Source organism: Petromyzon marinus, chromosome 2, assembly GCF_048934315.1.
Source record: "Petromyzon marinus isolate PM22_M1 ecotype Great Lakes invasive population chromosome 2, UKy_Petmar_22M1.pri1.0, whole genome shotgun sequence".
NCBI lineage: Eukaryota > Metazoa > Chordata > Hyperoartia > Petromyzontiformes > Petromyzontidae > Petromyzon > Petromyzon marinus.
In genome coordinates, this window is record NC_133668.1 from 6,082,957 (window position 1) to 6,103,990 (window position 21,034).

Sequence of the window (21,034 nt, forward strand, 5' to 3'; positions counted from 1 at the left end):
CTGTGTGAAGTTCTTATGTCAAGTTTAATCTCACAGCGTTTTGTTTTTATTCTGGCAAGTGTCCATACCTGTGTATTATGTGTGCTTGACGTTTATTGCACGTGTTGTGTATTTCTTATTCAGTGTTGGCCTACTTGTTTTCGTGACCCAGCCAGGTCTCCCCTGAAAAGGAGTCTTTTAAATTCCACCTGGTTGTATATTTCTACTCACTGAAGTAAGATTGCAAAAAAAGATTAGGGTGCAGCCCTGCAATTGCACACACCACTGCTAATAGAAGTGCCTCCAATGATCGGGAGCTCCAGTGAGATACTCTCGAGGGTACGTTTGGTCTACTCTTCCACATTGACCAGACCTCTCGTGGAAGAGTTGGCAGTACCCACACTTGACCCCACCACACGCGACCTGCCGATTAACTAATTGTGGGCTACCAATTTATGTATCTGTGCAAATAGAGACGGGAGGAGTTGAGAAACTTGGCCATCGTTTCCACTGTGACACCAAGAAGATCGAGCCAGTGATCTGGGCCGATCTCATCGTTCAGAACATATCACCCCTCTGCTTTCATCACTTCACTGGTTGCTGGTTAAATTCCGTATCGAGTTCAAGGTCTCCAACTCCTCACATTCGAGGCCCTGGATGATCTCGCACCTCCGGGAGTTGCTACTGAGCCCCTACTTTCCAACAAGAACACTGGGGTCGGTGGACTTGGATCTCCTCTGCATCCCCAGGACAAAACTCAAGTCCATGGGTGATCTCTGGGCCGTGGCTTCGGTGGCACCCGGACTGTGGCACCCTCTGCCGAAGGCAGTCACGGAGTCCGGTTCAGTTGGGATCTTCAAGTCCTTCTGCCTCAAAATATTTATCTTCCAGAAGGCATTTTCTCTTTTAACTAGGCCACATCTTACCAAAACTCTACCCCATTGTTATATCACAATATAATGAGCCAAGAGTGTCTGTGTGTCCCTCGCGTGACGTCACTCCACGTCGGCCAGCCCCCCTCATTAATAATCATGAACAGGTGACGTCCTCCAAACACCCCCCTCCTCATTAATAATCATGAGAGGGTGACGTCACTCCACATGTAGCACCCCCCCTCATTAATAATCATGAGCAGGTGACGTCACTCCACATCGAACATCCCCCCCACATTAATAATCATGAAGAGGTGACGTCTTCCAAATGGACACCCCCACCATTAAAATGATTAATTAGCGGGTGACGTCACTCCACATGGGGGGGGGGGGGGGGGGCGAGGCGCCTCCTCCCCCCTCCTCAGCATCAACTTACAACCCTCACTACAAAGGCAGAACCTTCACATCACGCGATCTCCGTAACGCTGTTGAGACGTTAAAGCAAAAAGGACACCATGATGAACAAGGGATTATAACCTTACAATGAAATAACTCTGTGTCACCGCGGCCTTACAAATTGCGCACGCATTGATGCACGTCGCTTTCTGAAAGTCGCCGCAAGGGGCCGAGGGCTATGTTGTACCTAAATGCAAAACACAACAAAGTATGCGATTGCAGTGTAATCGGAAGTGACTGTGAAGAATGGTGTTAAGACACCATTAATCTGTTTCAATCAATGAATGTCCCCACAAGACCCAACCTAAAAAATCCGGGACAGTCATCTCTGCTTGACGTCCTATTGACAAATGCCCCTCACAATTTCGCACTGACTGGTGTTCTGGGTAATAACCTTAGTGATCACTCCTTCATTTTTGGGGTGAGATCATCAGCCAGACCCAAAGCCCCCCCTAAATTGGTTGCGAAGCACTCTATGAGACACTTCAGCACTTAGGCATTTACTAATGATGTGCTTCACTCGGATATTGACAAGGTCTGTGATATCCCCAACCTGACTACGGCTTGGGAGACCTTCAGGTACACGTTTCTCCAAATTCTTAACAAACATGCTCCGTTGGTTAGATTTAAAACTAAAGGCAACCGCCCACCATGGTCTGATCCTTTGATTACAAAGCTCATGAAAACTAGGGACAAGGCTTGGGCATGTGCTCAGAAAAGTAATTTGGTCAATGACTGGCTAGAATACAGGATTTTAAGGAATAGATGCGTCAAAAAAATACGGCATGCAAAAAATGCCTACTTTTCCTCCACTCTCCTGGAATCACATGGAAATGCCAGGATTTTCTGGAAAACAATCAAATGTATCGAAAAGGCATCCAAAACAGACAATCTACCCGTTGAGCTTAACCGAAATGGGGAATATTTTTCAGATCCCCAAAAAATAGTTGACAATTTTAACCTTCATTTTTCTGAAGCTGGTAATCTTTTTGATAATGTATTGGGAGTCACCCCTGCTCATGCAAATTCCTACACCCCTGTCCAAACATTAAACGAATTTAGTTTCCAGCCAATCCACGAAAGTAATGTTCTGAAACAACTGTCCTACCTCAAAGGGTCCTCCTCTACCGGAGCAGATAGTATTCCCGTCTTTGCTCTACTAAACTGTTGGTCACCTAATATACAAACCTATAGCCCATATTTTCAACCTGTCCATCAAAGAAGCATCAGTTCCTCTAGAATGGAAACATTCCTATGTCCGTCCACTTCACAAAGGGGGCCATAAAGATGATCCAAATAACTACTGACCTATCTCAATTTTGTCCCCGTTGATGAAAAATTTTGAAAAATGATTGACCTACCAAATGAACAGTTTCCTGTCCACCAACAATCTACTGCATCTAAAACAATCTGGGTTCCAAAAAAAATACAGCACCACATCTGCTGCATTAGACTCTCTGAATCACATTTACAGTAGCATTGATAATAAGCAGGATGTCTTTTTCAAGACCTGTCCAAAGCTCTTGATACAGAAGACCACAACACCCTGCTTAGTAAACTAAGTTGCCTCGGTTTTTCCGAAAACGTAGTAAAATGGTTACAAAATTGCTTCTTTTCTCGCACCCAAACTTTATTCACAGATGATTGGAGGTCAAACAGTGTGAAGATAACAAAAGGGATTCCACAGGGTTCCACCTTCGGCCCCCTTTTGTTCTCTCGTTATGTCAATGACTTGGGCACTGACCTGGATCATTCCAGGGTAAATCTTTTTGCAGATGACACGATACTGATTACTGCTGGTCGCTCTCCGGATGACGTGATTGTTAAGCTACAGGGTGATTTCAACAAACTACAACTTCAGCTAGTTGCTCTTAAACTAGTCCTGAATACCTCCAAAACCAAGGTGCTATGCTTGTCACCAGGACTAAAGCAGGAAGTAATTTTTCCCCAATTACATTCCTTAAATAATTATCAAATAGAGCAAGCCAAGATCTATAAGTATCTTGGGGTCATCCTGGATTCAAATCACATTGGTTATATTGGTAAAAAGACAAAAGTAAAAATTGGTTTTCTGTATCGACACAAGCAATGCTTCCCCCCAATGTTCCGTATGGAATTGATAAAAGCTACCATACTGCCTCTACTTGACTACTGTGTATATAAATCAGCCCCAAGTACTGTACTGAAGAAGCTTGATTCCATCTATCACTCGGCCTTAAGATTTACATTGAACTGCCCATATAGAACTCACCACTGTGATCTCTACATTGGGTCAAACTTAACATCTCTTAATGTTCGACAGCTTGTGCACCAGATCGTATTTATTCACGATGTACTTACAAAAAAATCCGCAGACTACCTGCTGGATCTCCTCTCTGTTTAAAAAAACAAATTTGACCTCAGGTCTTCGCTCATTTACCAGCTTCACATTCCCTATGGCCGTACAACTGGAGGAAGGGCCTTTGCTATTGATGCCCCCAGGGTCTGGAATGCTATTGCCAGTAAACTGCAACTTGAATCGGTACCAATGAGATCTTCACTCAAAACTGCTCTAGAGGAGTTGTACACCCCAAGCTGCCACTGCTATTCAGTGGCGTAACATAAAATAAAATGTTTCGCTCCGGATGACGCTGCAAAGTATTATCTGTATTTTGATTTAGCGTGCTGATCTTAAAGGTGCATTGAAAAACTTGATACTCCGACTGATGCTTCTGTTGTTGTGGATTAACTCATGCAGCCAGCTATGGCTCTAGGATTTGGTGTTACATGTTATTTATGTAGTTTATTGTAAAAATTCGGTCACAGTCCCTATGATCACTGTTACGTTGCAATTATGGCTTTATTTTTTCGTGATTTCGAAAACGTTTTTTTGGTTTGGACATGTTTGTTTTATTGTAGTACGGAATTAGACTGATGGCCTTAATCTAAGTTTTCGTGTGGTTGTTGTTGTTTGACTTGCATCCCACTGGGATTTTTTGCACACAGCGTTGGTGTACGGTGCTTTTTTCAGGAATATTTTGCTGGTTTTTTCATGGATTTTCTGTTTGCACAGTCACATAGTCACTTTAAGATGTTTTTCTTGTTCGTGTTTTAGTTGTTTTTGTTTGTTGTGGTTGCACCCGATTCAAGAGCCGAATGGCTCACAGGGCTATACCAAAATAAATAAACTGAAACTGAAACCATATCGTCACCGTCATTGGGAGGAGGATAAGTTGCCTCAGAGTTTGCGTGAGAGTGTCTTGTGTTTGTAATGCTCGTACAAGGTTTGTGAAGCTTAAGAGTTAAGGGGGAATTAGGTAAGTACGGAATGCTTATGAACACCACGAGGCAAGGGACATGGCTATATTTGATCGGCTATTTAACCAGGTGTGAGAGCCCATTGTTATTAACGTTCTATTTCGTAAGAAGACATGCATGACCTACTTAAATGTTCACAATCGATTAATTTGCAGCCCTTTGTGAAGGCCTCCACACGCCGTCCAGCCATGCAGGTTGTTTGACCATCCTTCACCGTGCTGCTCTGTTTGGCCAGGCATTTAACTCAGCGCCGCCTTCATAAGCAGCAGTGCCCTAAGCACTGCGTAGCCATTCCGCCCAATTACATATCATCATCATCCATGATATATATCCACTGTTGTCGCCATCCCATCACGTTCTCGTGATGCAACAATCTATCCAGCTCTTCCTATTGAGCTGACCTCATCGCTCCACCGTCACGATGAACGTATCACAAGATATGCAACAACCCCCTTTAGCTGCGACTCCATCAGTTTAACACGTCGTAAGCTTTCGCGACCAATATCATCCATAATATAGGTTTTTTTGGGGTGGGTTAGATCGCGTAAATATAAATGTGTCGTTAACCTGCCACCACCCGACACAGCCAATTAATAAGCTTTGTCACGTAAACAGAACATGCCAATTTGTCACTATTACAGCACACCGGTGTGTTGGAGAGCAACGACGTTTCGCCAGTAATTACAACTAGCTTCATCAGGCGACAGCCATATTTGTGGAGAAATCCTCCAAATTAATTCCTTAAATAGAGAGATAGATGTGATGACGTCACTTGTGAGCCCTTCACGTGCGAGGGGGGGGGGGGTTAATGAATGCATATAAATTACAATTAACATCCATTGCCGCTTGGGTTATTCATATGGCAATCAACGTACATTATGCACGCACGTTGTTCTTGTACCTCCTGTCGTTTGCGTGCAATAAAACTGCAGTACCTGTTACTGTCTGCGTACAGGTAATTCCCATGTATGTTTGGTGACCTCTTAGGCATGCATTTAAACAATGTATTATTTGATGATTCGCTTCAAAGCAGCACTAAGCCTGAAGTTATCCGAACCGGCGAAACGTTGTACTCGTACGCCGGTTGTGCTGTACCAGTAACGAATTGGCATGCTCTGTTTACGTGACAAACCTTACTAATTGGCTGTGTTTGGTGTTGGCGGGTTTAACGACACATTTATATATGTACGTGATGTAACCCCCAAAACACCACTTCATCAATAGTCTCTAACATCGGCCATCGGTCCTTCTAGAGACTTGTCCTACCCAAGCCCTCTAAACTGTATTAGGTCATTATTATCTTCCTCGCATTGCTTCTTTATTTATGTGTTCCTCTTTCGGTCTATCGGTGTAATTCCTAGCACGCACCTCTTTGTCCTACTTTCCACAATATTTCAGCATTTTTTCTCTCCAAAATGTTCAGTGTCCATGTTGCTCACCCAGATGTAATAGTAGGTAATGTACCACCAAGTGATAACCTTACTCTTTAGACACGTATGTGTTTTTTTTCATTATCAAGGTCAATGTTCCAAAAGTATTTCAACCTGCTCTCGCTTGCCTATTAATTTCACCATCATTAGAGGACGTTTTGCCACAAGGCGCATGGAACAAATTAAGGCGTAAAGATAAACGGATAAATAATTAACCATCACAGATGTGTCCATGACATCGTCATCAAGCAAACAATTAAATCCGTGACACGATCGAATGATTGTTAATAAACAGGGCCACATAGTCGGGTTCAACATTATTACGAGTACAACCAAGGAAAAACAAGTCCACTTTGTTGGAGGTGAAAAACACACCGGGTTACGCATACCCCAGGGACAAGAGGATATCACTCGGAATGCGCACGATGCCTGGACAGCGCTTGAAGGGCAGTGCTGCACAATCGATGGACATGCTGCTGAGACTCAGAGGAAGAGGATCGGTTGGAAGGTTCACCTGGTGTATACAAATGTTCATGAGAAACATTGTTGTGGAAGGCCCATTCATTATTAAACAAATAATTATTATTATTAACGGGCGTGGGTCATCTCCTCCGTTATGAAGAAAAAAGAAGTCACTATATCATAGTTAGCGATGATCACAACGTTCAGCAGGATTGTAACAGTGCCCGAGTGGTTAGCACGCTGTGCAATGAACCCAACAGACTAATTTATAATCCCGGGCAGAGTTAACATCAGTGGTGAGTAATATTGAACTGATGTCCCATGTTCACCACCCAGCACTTACCAGCTTGGCGAAATATCGTCAAGGCAACCTCTACGCACAATATGGAGCCGGGAGGCCTTCATACAGCAGCGGATTGACAAAGAGCTGTTCAACGTGTAGGATAAACCATTATGTCAGAAAGGCAGCGGCTACCTCCGATTAGCACGCTTGCCTACGTACTGTGCGTTATGATGTTGAACGTACTCACTGTACATAGAAACGACTCACGACCACTCGGCGAGACGTTTCATCAGCAGCGGTGACCGTAGTTCACAGCAAAGAGGAGGCACCGACCTGGATAATTCCCTCGTATCGTGCGGAGTGGATGGGGCTAACGGCGTCGCTCCACAGAGTGATGCCGTTCGGAATGAAATTAATGAACTAATGAAATTAATTGATCATTTTTACGCATTTAATTGCAACCGTAGAAAAGTATGCGTTCATCCATAATGCGCAGTTCCTACAGTTAAAACTTTAAAAAAGTCTATATCATTCGTTCCCAAAAAATTGCCACATTGAGGGGGGCCACGGTGGACGGCTCGCCACGAATGTATCAATGTCTATGCCACCCTAAGGCTTTCCACATCGACAGTGTCACCACAGCCCCACCACCAACCAACACCACCAGACCTCGTTTAGCCTTGTGGTCCTTGCCGTCCACCCCTCCGCCCGCGCCGACGTCCTTCAGCCGGTGACCGCGCTCCTGCCGAGTCGGAGTCCCCGGTCCCTGCGTGTGCCACGACGCGCGCTCGCTGCTGCAGTCGCTGCTGTGACCCTGCAGCTGACCCTGCTGCTCCCCGCACGCGCAGCAGGAGCAGCAGCAGCACGGGGTGGCGCTGGAGCCAGTGCGCTCCGTGCTGCACTCGCTCGAGCACCGGCAGCAACAGCAGTCGCTGTGGTGGCTGCTGCTGCTGCTCATTGCGGACAGGTCCGTGTGGTCGCAGGGTGCACAGGAGGCGATCGGGACGCGTCTACAGCCGCCGACATCGTTATCTTCCTCCTCGTCGTCGTCTTCGTCGTCATCGTCGCTTCTGTAAGACGTGCCTCCGGACCCCGAGATGGATTCGCCTCGTTCCCCTCTGGCGCCGCGGTCGCGTTCACCGCCGCCGCCCTGGTGGTTGTGGTGGCGGTGTCGGCATCGCAGCTTGGAGTCCTCCTCGCAGGAGAGGCGAGAGCGTCGGCTGGAGCTCTCCGCGCTCGGCTGCCGTGAGCCCCAGCTAACGCCGCCGTCCTCCTTGGGGTAGCGAGAGCCAAAGCCAGACTCCCCTCCCCGGCTGTGTTGATGCGACCCCAGGCAAGCGCCTTCCACGTTGTGACATCCAGAAGATAACCCGAACCCCTTCGCGCCGTGGGGATGTCGGCACCCTGTACTGCAGCCTCCCTCCGCGCTGGCGCGTCTGCTAGAGCCTGTGCTGGACCCTTCCACGTTACGGTGCCGGGAGCCGGAGCTCGCCTGGCTGCGCGCGCTGTCGGAACCGCTGCAAGAGGCGCGCGCGTCCTCGTGGCGGGCGCGCTCCCGTCTCGCTCCCATGTCCATCGCTCTTCAATCGAGCCTCGGGCTGCAGCCTAAAACACGCGCACCGTGGTCACCATTGAGTACGTGTTGGGCATCCCTCCAATTCCCCTTCCTGCCCGGTATGATGAGATGGCGGTGACGATGATGACTGCGCGCCGCGCCTTAACCGTGGCCGGGTGTCGATCGCGAGTGTTGTGCCCGAGGTCTTTCGCCGTCATTGAGACGTTCGCAAGTTGCGGTGGACGAGTGAGCGGTGGACGCGGCCCCGGATTGTTTTGACGGACGGAGCTGTGTGCTTTACGCCGGTAAAAGGATACTTGAAGTGCGCTCATACCTGGACGGCCGAGCGAGTGCACCTGTAGACAGGCGCCGACAGGATGACAGGGGGAGGGGAGTGGGTGGATCGGAGTTCAGCTATTCACGTGGCGTTAGCCGGTGTCTCCCGGCCCGATCCAGCCCGTGCGCACATTGGTGTGATAGACCACAGCGGCGGCTATTCTCAAAACATTCGTTTGGCTGATGGCACTCCTCTTGTTTGAATCGTGTTTCAAACGAGTTTAGGCTGAAGTTTCGTTCACGTTGGATTGATTCATTATCTTTACGGGAGTCTTTGTGCACCAACTGTTGCAGACAGACAGGAAGGCACGCGCAGCTACTGCGTTGTTATTTATTTCAACTCCCGAGTTGGAAAGCGTTTTAAATTGGGGGGCATAGTTGACCCCAATTGCATGTACTGTATGTTGAACTTCTTTCGCACCGTACGCAGCCAATCACTTTCTACGTTTATGGGGCTTGATTATTAACACAACTTGCCTCTTTTGTAGACATCTCATCTTTAAGAGGCTGATTCAGTTTCATAACCTAGCTGTCTTTGGGCATTCGAAAGTGGTTTTTTCCCCCTCTAATATTGTATCACTTTTGCACGTACAATTTCAAGTGTAGATTTATGTTATTCGGCGTGCGAGCGATATCTGAACCGATTCCTTTGCCACTCCATTTCACCAACGCGTACTGAGCAGCGTGGTGAAGCATGGCGGCAACCACCCCTCGGGCACCCCCTACAATGAACACGAGGCAATATATCGAGTCGTTTAGCAGTGGGAGGAGAGAGGGCGACACAAATGTAATAAGCGGTACAATATAGCCCCCAAAGGTGACCTCTAGTGGTGGTATGATGAAATGTTATTTGTACTTGGGCACGTTTAAACTAAAACATTAACCAGGTAAGGCCAAGGTAAATCAATATTAATGTATTCCCATCATTGTTTGCAATTTATCATGAACTATACATTTGTTTTGCCAGGTAAGGCCCACTGATCTATATCGCTCTTTTTCAGAAGCGACCTGCCCGCAAATTAAAGCTCAACACAATGGCTTATGATTGTTGGGATTTTTAGAAGCCAAAAACTCTAAAGGCATGTTTCTAAATTTGGAGGGGGGGGGGGGGAAGCCGGAGGATACGGAGAAAAATCCACAAGACCACGGGGAGAGAGACATGCAGACTCCAAATATACAGGCATCAGGGTCGGGATCAAACCGATGACCTCCTGCATACCAGGAGTTAACGTCTCGCCACATCGGCGCGTTGTCACCCTTATCGTTACAGCACAAAAGTATTAACGTACAAGTAGGTTGTACGAATATTAAACCAGTTTAATGAGAGGCAGACGCCAGCAGGTTGGAATTATTCTGGAAAGCACAACTTGATGCTCGAGAATCGTGACGGAGTGGTAGCCAAAGAATGGAACGCGTCCCTTGGGTTAACCCCGATGGCACGGTGAGTTCACCTCGTGCACAAGCCCTGGGCGGATTTCTACTTCGCTGGATCACAGAAAATGGCAGTTGCTTGGGAAGGCCTTCTTCATCAAGCAGTTGGTTGACCATGGCAGCATTTCCAAGTTCAGATTGATCGGTATAACGTGCGATGAATTGTGCCCTTGCAAGAGTAACAATTTTGCTTTTGACTGCTTATTTTGCAGTGTATAAAAATCATATTCATTTGCCATTGTATATGATGTTCAAATGTCCACAGCAGATCAAATAGTGAATTTGCTATGTACAGCATTCAAAACAGCTGTGGCAGTATCAGTTTCAGCTAGACGTCGTATACAGCCACGCTAGCGTTCCTGGTCCACTGCACCCTTCTATTCCGTCACTATCGTTAACACCAACGCAGGAATAAGACGAGACAAATCAAGATATAAATAGCTTTATTTTTTTCCCCAACAGCAACAAATTAAACCAATCCCAACCGAGAACGAAAGAACAATTTTCTGCCTCCACAGTAGAAAAACAATTGCCGACTTGTTTTGATCAGGTAGTGCAGGCTACGTGTTTTTTTTGCAGATGATCTGATGCCTTAGATGTATGAAGTACAACGAGCTGTCAATGGAATAGGCATCACCAAAGCACATTCATAATGTATTCTTATTTCATACCACATCATAAAGCAGCATATTTATTGCTGTACACCATTATAAAAATCTTCAAGTTATCTATATACAATACAAGCTTTGCAACTGTAATGTATTTAAGGCTGCTTACAATGAGGGGATTTAATTTAACCAATTCTAACACAGTTTACAGATCAATCTCTAGCTTTCAATGGATGTTACTACAGAAGACCACTGAATATCGCGGGCATATCGTTCGCAGCTTCGACCTATCGCATGCAACCTCTTTGTATACCAATTGAGCTATCGTGGGGGTTAGCTTTGGACTTTCGCGGGTCGACTGTACTTTTAAGTACTGTATCATTGGCTGATATCGTGGTGCTGGGTGGGCGAGGGACGCAAGGCAGTCAGTGACACCTCAACCTTTAGCCGTGCAAGCATCTCGCGGACAAAGACCCCCGCCCCACCTCCCCCCGTATAGCCTTAACAGACTGTTGGGGTCAGTATTCGTGAGCATCTATGAAGGCCGGCACGGCACACACAGAGGGTGGGGGGGGGGGGGGGGTGTGGCCAGCGCCACGCCCGGCCGCCTTCGTCTCCCCAGTGGCGATGCTTACACATCGCACCAGGCAGGCACTCATTTGAGGCCGAGTCGGCCTATGGGATGCCCAGGACCGATTAAGATAACTGTCACCGGTGTTGGGCGTGAGCAGGAATCAAACTGGGGTGGACGGGTTCCGAGCGCAGCGCGCCAACTTTTGCGCTACTGCTCCCCACTTGCGAACACACGCCTGCTTTAGATAATCGGTAAGTGCAGTATTCAGTATTTATAGTATTTTTTTGTTTAATATTTGTATAGGGTTTACATGTGTATTTCAAGGATTTCGTTTTTAGTCGATTTGGCATACAGTACAGTATTTCAATTGTGAGGTGTCTATTTTTGGTTGTCGTATACCTAACCCCATTATTTAGGTAAGGCTTAAGTATTGAACATCGCGGTTTTGGCTTTCGCGGAACTTTACAAGAACGTAACTGCCGCGATATTCAACGGTCTCATGTACAGCAAGTTAAAAGTTTGCGTGATAAAAAGTACACCGCTCAGAATGCAATAAAATAACACTTGACAGAACTGTTAAAACGGTGTATGTTTGTAAAGACAGGCATGTTGGGCTTTCAATATTACCAAAATAAGTGATTGTATTTTAATGCAAGGCTACATTATCTTTGATTAAAAACATGCCAGTTATTATAACGTATCAGCAGAGCAACATTTGTACTTCATTCTCACAATGACATATTGATCTTCACACCGTACCCCTGTAAAGATGCGGCTCTGCACACACAGCGTTCCTTCAAATGCAGCAAACAGTAGAAATATATAATGTATACAGCGACAACCCTCTACACCAAAAGCATACCACACACACTAACAAGCCTAGCACGATGCCCTGCCATTACCCCGAATCCTCCGTTGGTAATTGGTTCTCGGCGGCTGTTCCGCTCATCTCAGAGGCTGGAAGTGTAGCTGCGGGTGTTTCTTCCACATCAAGTGGTGGCGATGACGGGCCCTGCGCATAAGGCAGGAGGATGTCCGTGTTAGCCGAATCTGGCGGTGGCGTGGAGGACAGGCCTGGGGCTGCTGTGTACAGTGGTGGGGGTGGCAGTGAGGTTGACGAGGCTTCCTCTGCTGACGGCACATCGGGCAGGCTTGTCGGGAATGCAGGTATTACTGCAGCAGGTATTACTGCAGCAGGTATTACTGCAGAGAGTGATGCGGGCAGGCCGCCTGGGAAGGAGATGGGCACCACTGGCGGATATGAGTGCAGGGCAGGGAGGCCTGAAAGGCATAATGCAGTATTGTTATTCAATGAAATATAATGCTGTTTTTTTATATTCTAGACACCTAAATTGTCGATGTATAATTTGATACAGTACTTACAAACATTGTGCAATGGGATGGAGACAATTTTAAAAACAAAGGTCAAACGTTGCATATAACACCACTGCACTCATTTGGAATTTGTGAAATACTGATAATCTTGATTCTGTATGGCACCTCAATAGTGAAGTCTTGGAATCAATAAAGCACACGTTGGCTGAATTACTATAATCTTCGCAGCTTTATACAATGTTGTGGAATTTATATTTGTTTGCCTTTATCCCAATTTTATTCTATTTGTGTTGTCATGTCATGAGCAATGTCCATTAGAACGCTCTCATAGCAGTGCATCACCCTGTATAGAGAATTTCCCGTCGTAAGATGACAAAATCGATCCACTTCTCAGGTCCTTTTCAGTGATCTCTTATCCACAAATAGGGGGTGCTGCACTTTCCCATGCATCCTTCTATTAAGATGTTAATATCATGGCAGGAAAAATAAGTTTTTTTTAATTCCCCAATCTGAAAATTTCGGCAAATTAACTGAAAAATCGAATATGCTGGTTGATGGCTAAGGCCATAAACCCCGATATAGTTCAGAAACCAGTTTAATCATGAGTGGCGATATAGATACAATCACGAGATCTTGGTGGTTACTGGCTCAGCGCCTCAATTGAAAATCCAGTGACTACCTCCTCACTTTAACACGAAGGCTTTCGCGACCAATATTCATAATACAGATTTTTTTTGGTTAGATCGCGTAAATATATGTGTGGTTAAACCCGCCACCACCCAACAGCCAATTAGTAAGGGTTGTCACTCAGAGAAATACTAATAATTTTAACCGCTCTGATAGCAGCTACAGGCTTAGTTATTAAGTAATACATAATACATATTGCAATTCCTAGTAGAGGAATCACATACTAATTAACTGATTACTAATCTATTATATAATTACACGACCCCCCCCCCCTCTGATCTATACACTTGATTGGGTTCAATTATGACGTCGTCCTGCACTATTTAAGACCGGAAGCAGGTGGATGGCTTCACTATTCTGGCAAATCGCCCGATGATGCTGGATGTAATTACCAGCGAAACGTCGTACTCCAATTGTAAATGTTGTGGGTACACTCTTCAAACACACCGGTGGTGCTGAAGAAGTAACTATCCGGCGTTTTGTTTACGTGACAAATTCCTTACCGATTGGCCCGTGTCGGGGATGTGGAGGCTTTCGACACATTGTTACTTACACAATCTAACCCAAAAACCTTCACTATGAATAATATTGGTCGTGAGAGCCGATGTGTTAAAGTGTACAGCACTAACCGTTGTGTTGGAGAGCCAAGCCACAACATTTACAATCTGAGAACGACGTTTCGCCAGTAATTACAACTAGCTTCATCAGGCGACAGCTAACAGGTATTAATCTGATATTGGCAAAGATACTTTAATGTGATCCCGGACTGCATGTTGTATACAGCTCATCCTCCAGCGGAGAATAACAGCGTGTACCTCTTACCTGCTGCATTTGGATCAGCAATTCCAAGCTGGCTGATGGGAAGGTTTAATGGTGTAAAAGGAAAGTCTGGTATTGTGCCAGGCATGACACCTGCAAAAAAGATTTACACATTTAACGGTATATCGTCGATGACTACAACGAATATCATTTTTATTTTGAGATTTTTTGGTAATTCTACGTTATGGTGCGCACTTTTTTTTAGCAGAATTGTGTATATATATAAAAATTACCAGGAGGTAGGGAGGCATTCGTATGGCTTGGTATGACTGGCATTGTCAGTACACCTGCAGGATGACATTCAAGACAGCATCATTTTAGAAAAGGTTAAGTTCACTGCCAACTTGTTTGCATGAATATTAAGCGTGTTTTGGTTTTTCAACACATCGCCAGTTCAAATTTCTATCACGGGAAAACACCTTTTTCATTTTTGGCAAAACACCCCTTTTAGCAGATACCACTTTTCAGCCAAGAAATCAGCGATAAAATGTCATTAACCGCCATGAACATTGGGCCCATTGTGTAACAGAAAGCATGGATACGTCAGATTTTTTTTTTATATTACAAAACTGTTAAAATGTGCATGCCTGCTATTTACCATCATTCAGTGCACTGGTGACAGACGGGGGCGTGGAGGAAGCCGTGGTGCTGAGCGGCAGGCTGGCCACTCCTGGCTCCAAACCGGACATGGTGATAAGCATGGTCGGGGTAGAAGAAACGTTTACTGGAGTTGGGGAGCTCAGCAGTGAGTTGGCAGCTGAGAGGGACACCTGCAAAAGATCCACAGGCAAAGGGACATTAAGCTTTGTTTTCATTACACTGGTTTATATGATCTCCATTTACAGTACATTTCAATGTATTGTTGATGCAGGGTTATTAAATAAAAATTCAGAAAAATATTCCAGTTATTAATCAGCTCTATGTACACGTTATTTAATGGGTTTTATTGGTACCAATATTCAGGAAAATTAAGTGCAAATAAAACAGTGTGGAAGCTTGACCACACCTCAGTGAAGCCATCCTTTGCACTGGTTGTGGTTGAAGGGCTGATGAGCTTGCCCTCGGTGAAAGGCCGTGTAGGAATCCGATGCAGATATCCGTAGCCGATCCCACAACCTAGACTGTAGTGGTAAGTATAACACCATAATCACAATGTACAGCACTATGATCTACAATATAACAATGAAATAAAATATATCACTCTGCATCATTTCGTACTTCTCTCCTTTCGAATTTATCTCCATACATTGTTTAATTTCAATACTTGAAACATAGCTTTCAAATGCATAAACTCACCTGCCCTCACCACCCCAGGCCCCATTGGGTGTGATTACCACCTCTCGGCAGCTGTCAATGTCACTGTTGTACACGTAAAGCTTGAGAGGCTTTCCCTCATGGGATTCGATCATAGTGTACAGATCCTCGGACTGAAAAAGATGAAAATAATGGATCCACATGTCAATGTAAACTAAAACTATATTTTTTATTTTACCAGGTGAGGCCCACTTGAGGTATGAAACCCATTTTCAGAAAATACCTGGCCACAAATGATAGCTCAAACAAGTGGCTTATCACGTGGAATTTTACAGCAGCCAAATACTCTAAACACATGTTGATTCTAAATGTGGTGGGAAAAATCGGAGGATCCAGTGAAAAATTCACACGACCACGGGGATAGACATACAAAGTCCAAATATACAGCAAATGTCAGGGATGGGATCGAACCAACGATCTTCTGCATAGGAAGTTAACATCTTGCCACTGTGATGCTCCTGTACTTTAGCAATGCAGGTTATTATATTTATTCCTATTTTGCTCTTTATATTCACCAAAGGTTATCACTAATATTAAGATGAATCAACAAAGCGTGATAGTGGCAGTAAAGGTCAAGACAATTACCTCATTTAACACGGCATCGGCTCCAATGATGTAGTCTGAGAAAGGACGCAGTCCTGCCAGAGCAGCTGGTGAGTGTGGCTCCAAGTCCTAAACACATTGGTACAAAACTACGTCATAAAACACCCCACTTCATGTCACCGTAGCACTGTATATAACTGACCTTCAATTTGTTCAAATTCACGGGCTCTGATACTTTATTCTCTTCTGATTTCGGTCGCTGGGGTTGAACTAAATTGGAATTCGATACAATATCTGGAAAATCACCGAGAAATGTCTATCTTACCATAACGTAGAAGCATAAATTAGACTTACCTTTTGCCTCAAGTGCTGAAGAAATAAATAGACACCAAATCCACTTTGTTGCTGCGTTGAATTATTTATTAGATTCACTTTCAATAAAGAAACGTCAAACTTAAAGCGAATTTGCAAAAAAAAAGATATTTCCGCTCGACCTTTTTCTGCGTGAGTGTAAAAATCCACCTGCTCATGAATATTAACGACGGGAGGGGGGGGTGCGGCATGTGGAGTGACGTTACACACAAACAGACCTACTTGGCTAATTATAGTTGTAATAAAAGACAAACTGCTATGAGCCCATGTTACGAATGGGATGATTCTATTTCTACAAGCTTTTTTGCCCATCCAAGGACGGGTGTACATTGCAGTAAATCTGAAATATTCAATAGAAAAATTGTTCATCTCATGATTATTAATGAGGGGGGAGTTGGCCCATGTGGAGTGACGTCATCCCCTCATGGTTATTGTGGAGGGGTGCGGCATGTGGAGTGACGTCACCCGCTCATGATTATTAATGAGGGGAGGGGTGTGGCATGTAGAGTGCGCGAACTTCTTGTGCGTTCGTGTAAATTTCCGCGCGGGCATGAATATTAATTAAGGGGGGGGGGGGCTCTTTAGCAGTGACGTCATGCACGGATGTAGCACTGTGCTGCGTAGATTAATTTTTTTACCATCACTTTCTGTAAAGAAACGTCATATTTGAAGCGATTTAACGTAATTAATTATTTAATTTAGCTCGACCTTCCTCTGTGTTAGTGTAAAAATCCACCCACTCATGAAAATTAATGAGGGGGGGTGGGCTTCATGTGGAGTGACGTCACGTGCGGGACGGACAGACATTTCTGGGTGATTACAGTAGGTAATTCTAAAATAGTAGATAAAAATGCATGATTCATCTAAGACTGATTGGTTTGGTGCTCCAAATACCTGGTCACTTTTTACATGACTTGCAAGACTGCTTTGCCTGTGAGGTAGGAAATCACTCATTCATCATCAACCATGATCTATCTACTGCTGGATGAAGGCTTCCCCAAGTGATTAGCATGGTGAACATTGTCAATCACCTTTTATTTTACCAAACACAAAGGTCATCAGTTATAACCATCAATATACATTTATGGTTACTTCCAAAATATTGAGCCTTCACTCAATTTTGTTTGACAAAAAATGCTCAAGAACTGACTAACTGAAGGACAGATTCGATTCTTAAATAGATATCATGTTATTCGAGAAATCACAAGTTCCCACTATTCGCATGTTTGAGAGGCTTAAACTCTGTAAAGCCACATGTGGCTAAGCTACTCACAATGTGTCCCATTTGACACACAAGCCACGTAAATACTGCCAGTAGTTCATATACTTCGTCCACATAATCCCACTAATCCAGAGATTCAAATGTCTGCTCTGTGCGCGATGTGGACCATACTGTCGCATGCAAGTGTGTGGGGGGCAATGCATGCTCACCAGGACGTGCCAGACGTTCTCGTTGGCACCCTCAAAGCTGCAGAAGCGGATACTGACGCCGAGCAAGCCCTGGCCACCCCACAGGTTGCTGGGAGTGATGGAAACATCTCGCACCTTCAACGTCTTGCTACTGAACACGGACATCCGTACCGGCTTCTCCACGTTGGCCTTCAGCAGGTCCTTCAGTGTCTCGTTGTCCCTGTCCTGGCAACACATCAATTCGCAAATATGAGTGCGGTTCAGATCATTATTCCTGTGCAGATTACGGAGGATGCAGATAAAACTGTTTACGAAAAAGGGAGAAAGAAATGGAGGAATGGTATTCTACACTCATTAATGCCTTTTATTTGCACATTTTATTATTAGCTGCTTCTCACCCGTTAAATGCTACTTTTAAGAACAAAAACAGACCACACATTCTACGTCTTAACCCCAATTCTACTTTTGTTTTTTCACTTGTCTTTGTTTTAACTGTAACCATCACTTCCCCATGTACCCCATAGAATGAAGCTTACTGTACACATCTCAGTTATTAAAAAAACCTTTTCAAAACAAAACATTTCGAACCTAACAACCTTGGTTCACTTTGATACGTTAATTTCTGGCGTTATTCCAAACTTAGCTGATCTATCAACGTTATGTTATTCGCGAATACAGATAATGTTTTGACATGTACTGTGAACGAAAACGTTTTAACGTTCAAACGCTGATTCAGTTGCTCGTGACATTGATATTCGTTCAAATAATATCAGCTCACCAGCCTCGTGTTTCCAATTGATACAATGAAATCAAAGAAGGGCTCCAGACCTGCTCGATGTCCCGGAGAATTTTCCTGTACCTGTAAACACACAGATTGGCACGGTTGGCTACGTACGGTGCGAACGAAGTTCAAAATCCATACAGATACATCTTGAATGGAATGGTGGTTAAACACGACACACAGCGTGTTTTCCTCTGGAAAACAACCAGAGGCACACGCTATGCAAGCATGCGCAGCTCATTATTGTTTAGCACTTCAAGAGGACAACCACGCTGTTTACATCAGACAGTCATCGGCATTAGGTAGGTAGTGACCACGGTTGGGTCGGTAAGTCCTGGTGAGCATGCATCAATCATGTATGTTGGCCGCACCCCCGATTAGCACGGTTGACTACGAGCGGTGTGAAAGAAGTTGGCCATACTACTACTACTATCGTTGCCATAACCCGCACCATCAATAATTGTGCAAATGTTACATTTCGCGTGTCAATATATAGTTGGGTAAATTTCGCGAGACGTGGGCATTGCAGCAAAACACAGAGCTCTCTCGTAACCAGATGGAGAGTCCTTAACGCGAATTATGGCCTCGCGTCAACGTAAAAGCATTTATATTACGTCCACCGCAAAGCCACTCCCTGTCACATTTGCCATGGCGGTGGCGGCGGCTAAGAGAACGAGGTGGATCTAAAGCACTAAAACAACACCTTTATTCATAAACTGACAACACCTTTAACACACTGGGGTGAACAAACCTATGGGGCGAGATGAAGTCGGGGGCCCATCATTCAAGCATTGTGCGAAGTTTTAAAACATTTGCACGCACTGAAGGAGGGCCGCGGCTTGCTCGAGTAAACACGCAGCTGTCAAGGCGGCGGAGGCATCACGAAGGCGGCGTCGCGCGTCTGATGCGTGTTTCGAAGTAAAGCGGCTTTTAATCGAGGTTAAATCGATACACTTGGCCATCTATGAGCGCCAAAGCATTTTAAAATGCGTTAAAATCACTACAAAAAATAAAAAAAACAGATGCGAGGCCTAGCGGCGAAGCCTCGACCTGGCCTGGCCCGGAGCGGCCGTGCCTCGCGTGCTTTCCCCGGCGGGGAGGGGGTGGTTGGGGTAGGCTCCGCGGGCGTCCTCGGCGATCCGGGAAGGCGTCTTAAAAGGCGCGCGGCGCGTGTGTCCCCCTCACCCTGAGGACGTGGTAGCCTTCGCTGCCCCCGCCGGGCACAGCGACGCTCTGCGAGCCGCCCATGGTGGTGCGGTGCGGATAGCGCAGCTCTCTAGTCCGCTCTCGGCGGGGCCTTCTCGCAGAAGGCGCACGGGGAGGCTCGGAACGTCGGCGACGCGGCGCGGCGACGACTGACGTGGCGGCTTGCGGCGGAGGAGGCGGCGCCCACGCGGACCAGCGCTCACACGACGCGGGCTGATTCGCGCTGGCTACGTGGGAGGGTTGGGGAGTTGGTGGAGAATTCCGAGCAGGGGGAGGAGAGGGGTGGGGAGGGAAGGGGGTGGGGTTAGGGGGGGGGTTAGAGTGAAGGGAGTGGGGCGGGGGGTGGGGGGGAAGGGGCGGGGTTAGGGGGTTGGAGTGAATGCTGATGGACGGGAATGTGGGGAAGGGGGCGGGGTTAGGGGGTTGGAGTGAAGGGTGAGGGGCGGGGGGTGGGGGGAAAGGGGCGGGGTTAGGGGGTTGGAGTGAAGGGTGAGGGGCGGGAGGTGGGGGGAAGGGGAGGGGTTAGGGAGTTGGAGTGAAGGGTGAGGGGCGGGGTTGGAGTGAAGGGTGAGGGGCGGGGGTGGGGGGAAAGGGGCGGGGTTAGGGGGTTGGAGTGAAGGGTGAGGGGCGGGGGTGGGGGGAAAGGGGCGGGGTTAGGGGGTTGGAGTGAAGGGTGAGGGGCGGCAGGTGGGGGAAGGGGCGGGGTTGGAGTGAAGGGTGAGGGGCGGGGGGTGGGGGGAAAGGGGAGGGGTTAGGGGGTTGGAGTGAAGGGTGAGGGGCGGGGGTGGGGGGAAAGGGGCGGGGTTAGGGGGTTGGAGTGAAGGGTGAGGGGCGGGAGGTGGGGGAAGGGGCGGGGTTGGAGTGAAGGGTGAGGGGCGGGGGGTGGGGGGAAAGGGGAGGGGTTAGGGGGTTGGAGTGAAGGGTAACGGGCGGGGGGTGGGGGAAAGGGGAGGGGTTAGGGAGTTGGAGTGAAGGGTGAGGGGCGGTGTTGGGGTGAAGGGGGCGTGATTATGGGCGGCACGTCAGAATCAATATTTATTTTTTCAGGAGGAATTCCGATGAGCTGTGAAGCTCTTTATCACAGATGTTGACCACTGGAGGTCAGAACTCTATTATCCGAGTTAATTACCTATTGAGCTATACAGCTCTTTGTCAAGGGTGACTAGGCCAAGCAGCAACAGTTAATAAGCAAGATATAAAATATTAGAAATGTAAAATAAACCAAATGATGGTACAAAACAATTACGCACATTATTTTCGACCTCAATAATGTCTGTCTAAAAG

General features: G+C 46.3%; 2 protein-coding genes across 3 annotated transcripts in view; both read right to left on the reverse strand.

The window, feature by feature from the left end:
* Positions 1-8,929, reverse strand: part of LOC116948932 (uncharacterized) — a 33,879-nt gene extending 24,950 nt beyond the window's left edge. Inside the window, exon 1 of the mRNA XM_032966223.2 lies at positions 7,449-8,929. Within this exon, the coding sequence (XP_032822114.1) occupies positions 7,449-8,355 (907 nt within the window). The 5' untranslated portion in view covers positions 8,356-8,929. The remainder of the gene's footprint in view (positions 1-7,448) is intronic.
* A 1,598-nt stretch (positions 8,930-10,527) lies between these two features.
* On the reverse strand, positions 10,528-20,011 carry LOC116948965 (Golgi reassembly-stacking protein 2-like). Of its 2 annotated transcripts, none has more exons than XM_032966299.2 (10): positions 19,730-20,011; positions 18,542-18,622; positions 17,785-17,988; positions 16,024-16,110; positions 15,421-15,551; positions 15,131-15,245; positions 14,723-14,894; positions 14,358-14,411; positions 14,128-14,217; positions 10,528-12,564 (listed from the first exon to the last, which is right to left on the reverse strand). In XM_032966299.2, the coding sequence occupies exons 1-10, from the start codon at positions 19,790-19,792 to the stop codon at positions 12,182-12,184; spliced, it is 1,380 nt and encodes a 459-aa protein (XP_032822190.1). In that variant the 5' UTR covers positions 19,793-20,011; the 3' UTR covers positions 10,528-12,181. The 2 variants fall into 2 exon arrangements, with proteins under 2 accessions (XP_032822190.1, XP_032822196.1); XM_032966305.2 differs by lacking the exon at positions 19,730-20,011 and adding an exon at positions 19,296-19,592.
* Positions 20,012-21,034: the final 1,023 nt, after the last annotated feature.

What these genes read in the sequence shown, in the direction of transcription:
- LOC116948965 (XM_032966299.2), bottom strand. Translation starts at nt 19,792, where the DNA reads ATGGGCGGCTCGCAGAGCGTCGCTGTGCCCGGCGGGGGCAGCGAAGGC. An exon ending in CAATTGGAAACACGAGGCTG is followed by an intron (nt 17,989 to 18,541) that starts GTGAGCTGATAT and finishes ATGTGTTGCCAG; the next exon opens with GACAGGGACAACGAGACACT. An exon ending in CCGATGCCGTGTTAAATGAG is followed by an intron (nt 15,552 to 16,023) that starts GTAATTGTCTTG and finishes CATCTTTTTCAG; the next exon opens with TCCGAGGATCTGTACACTAT.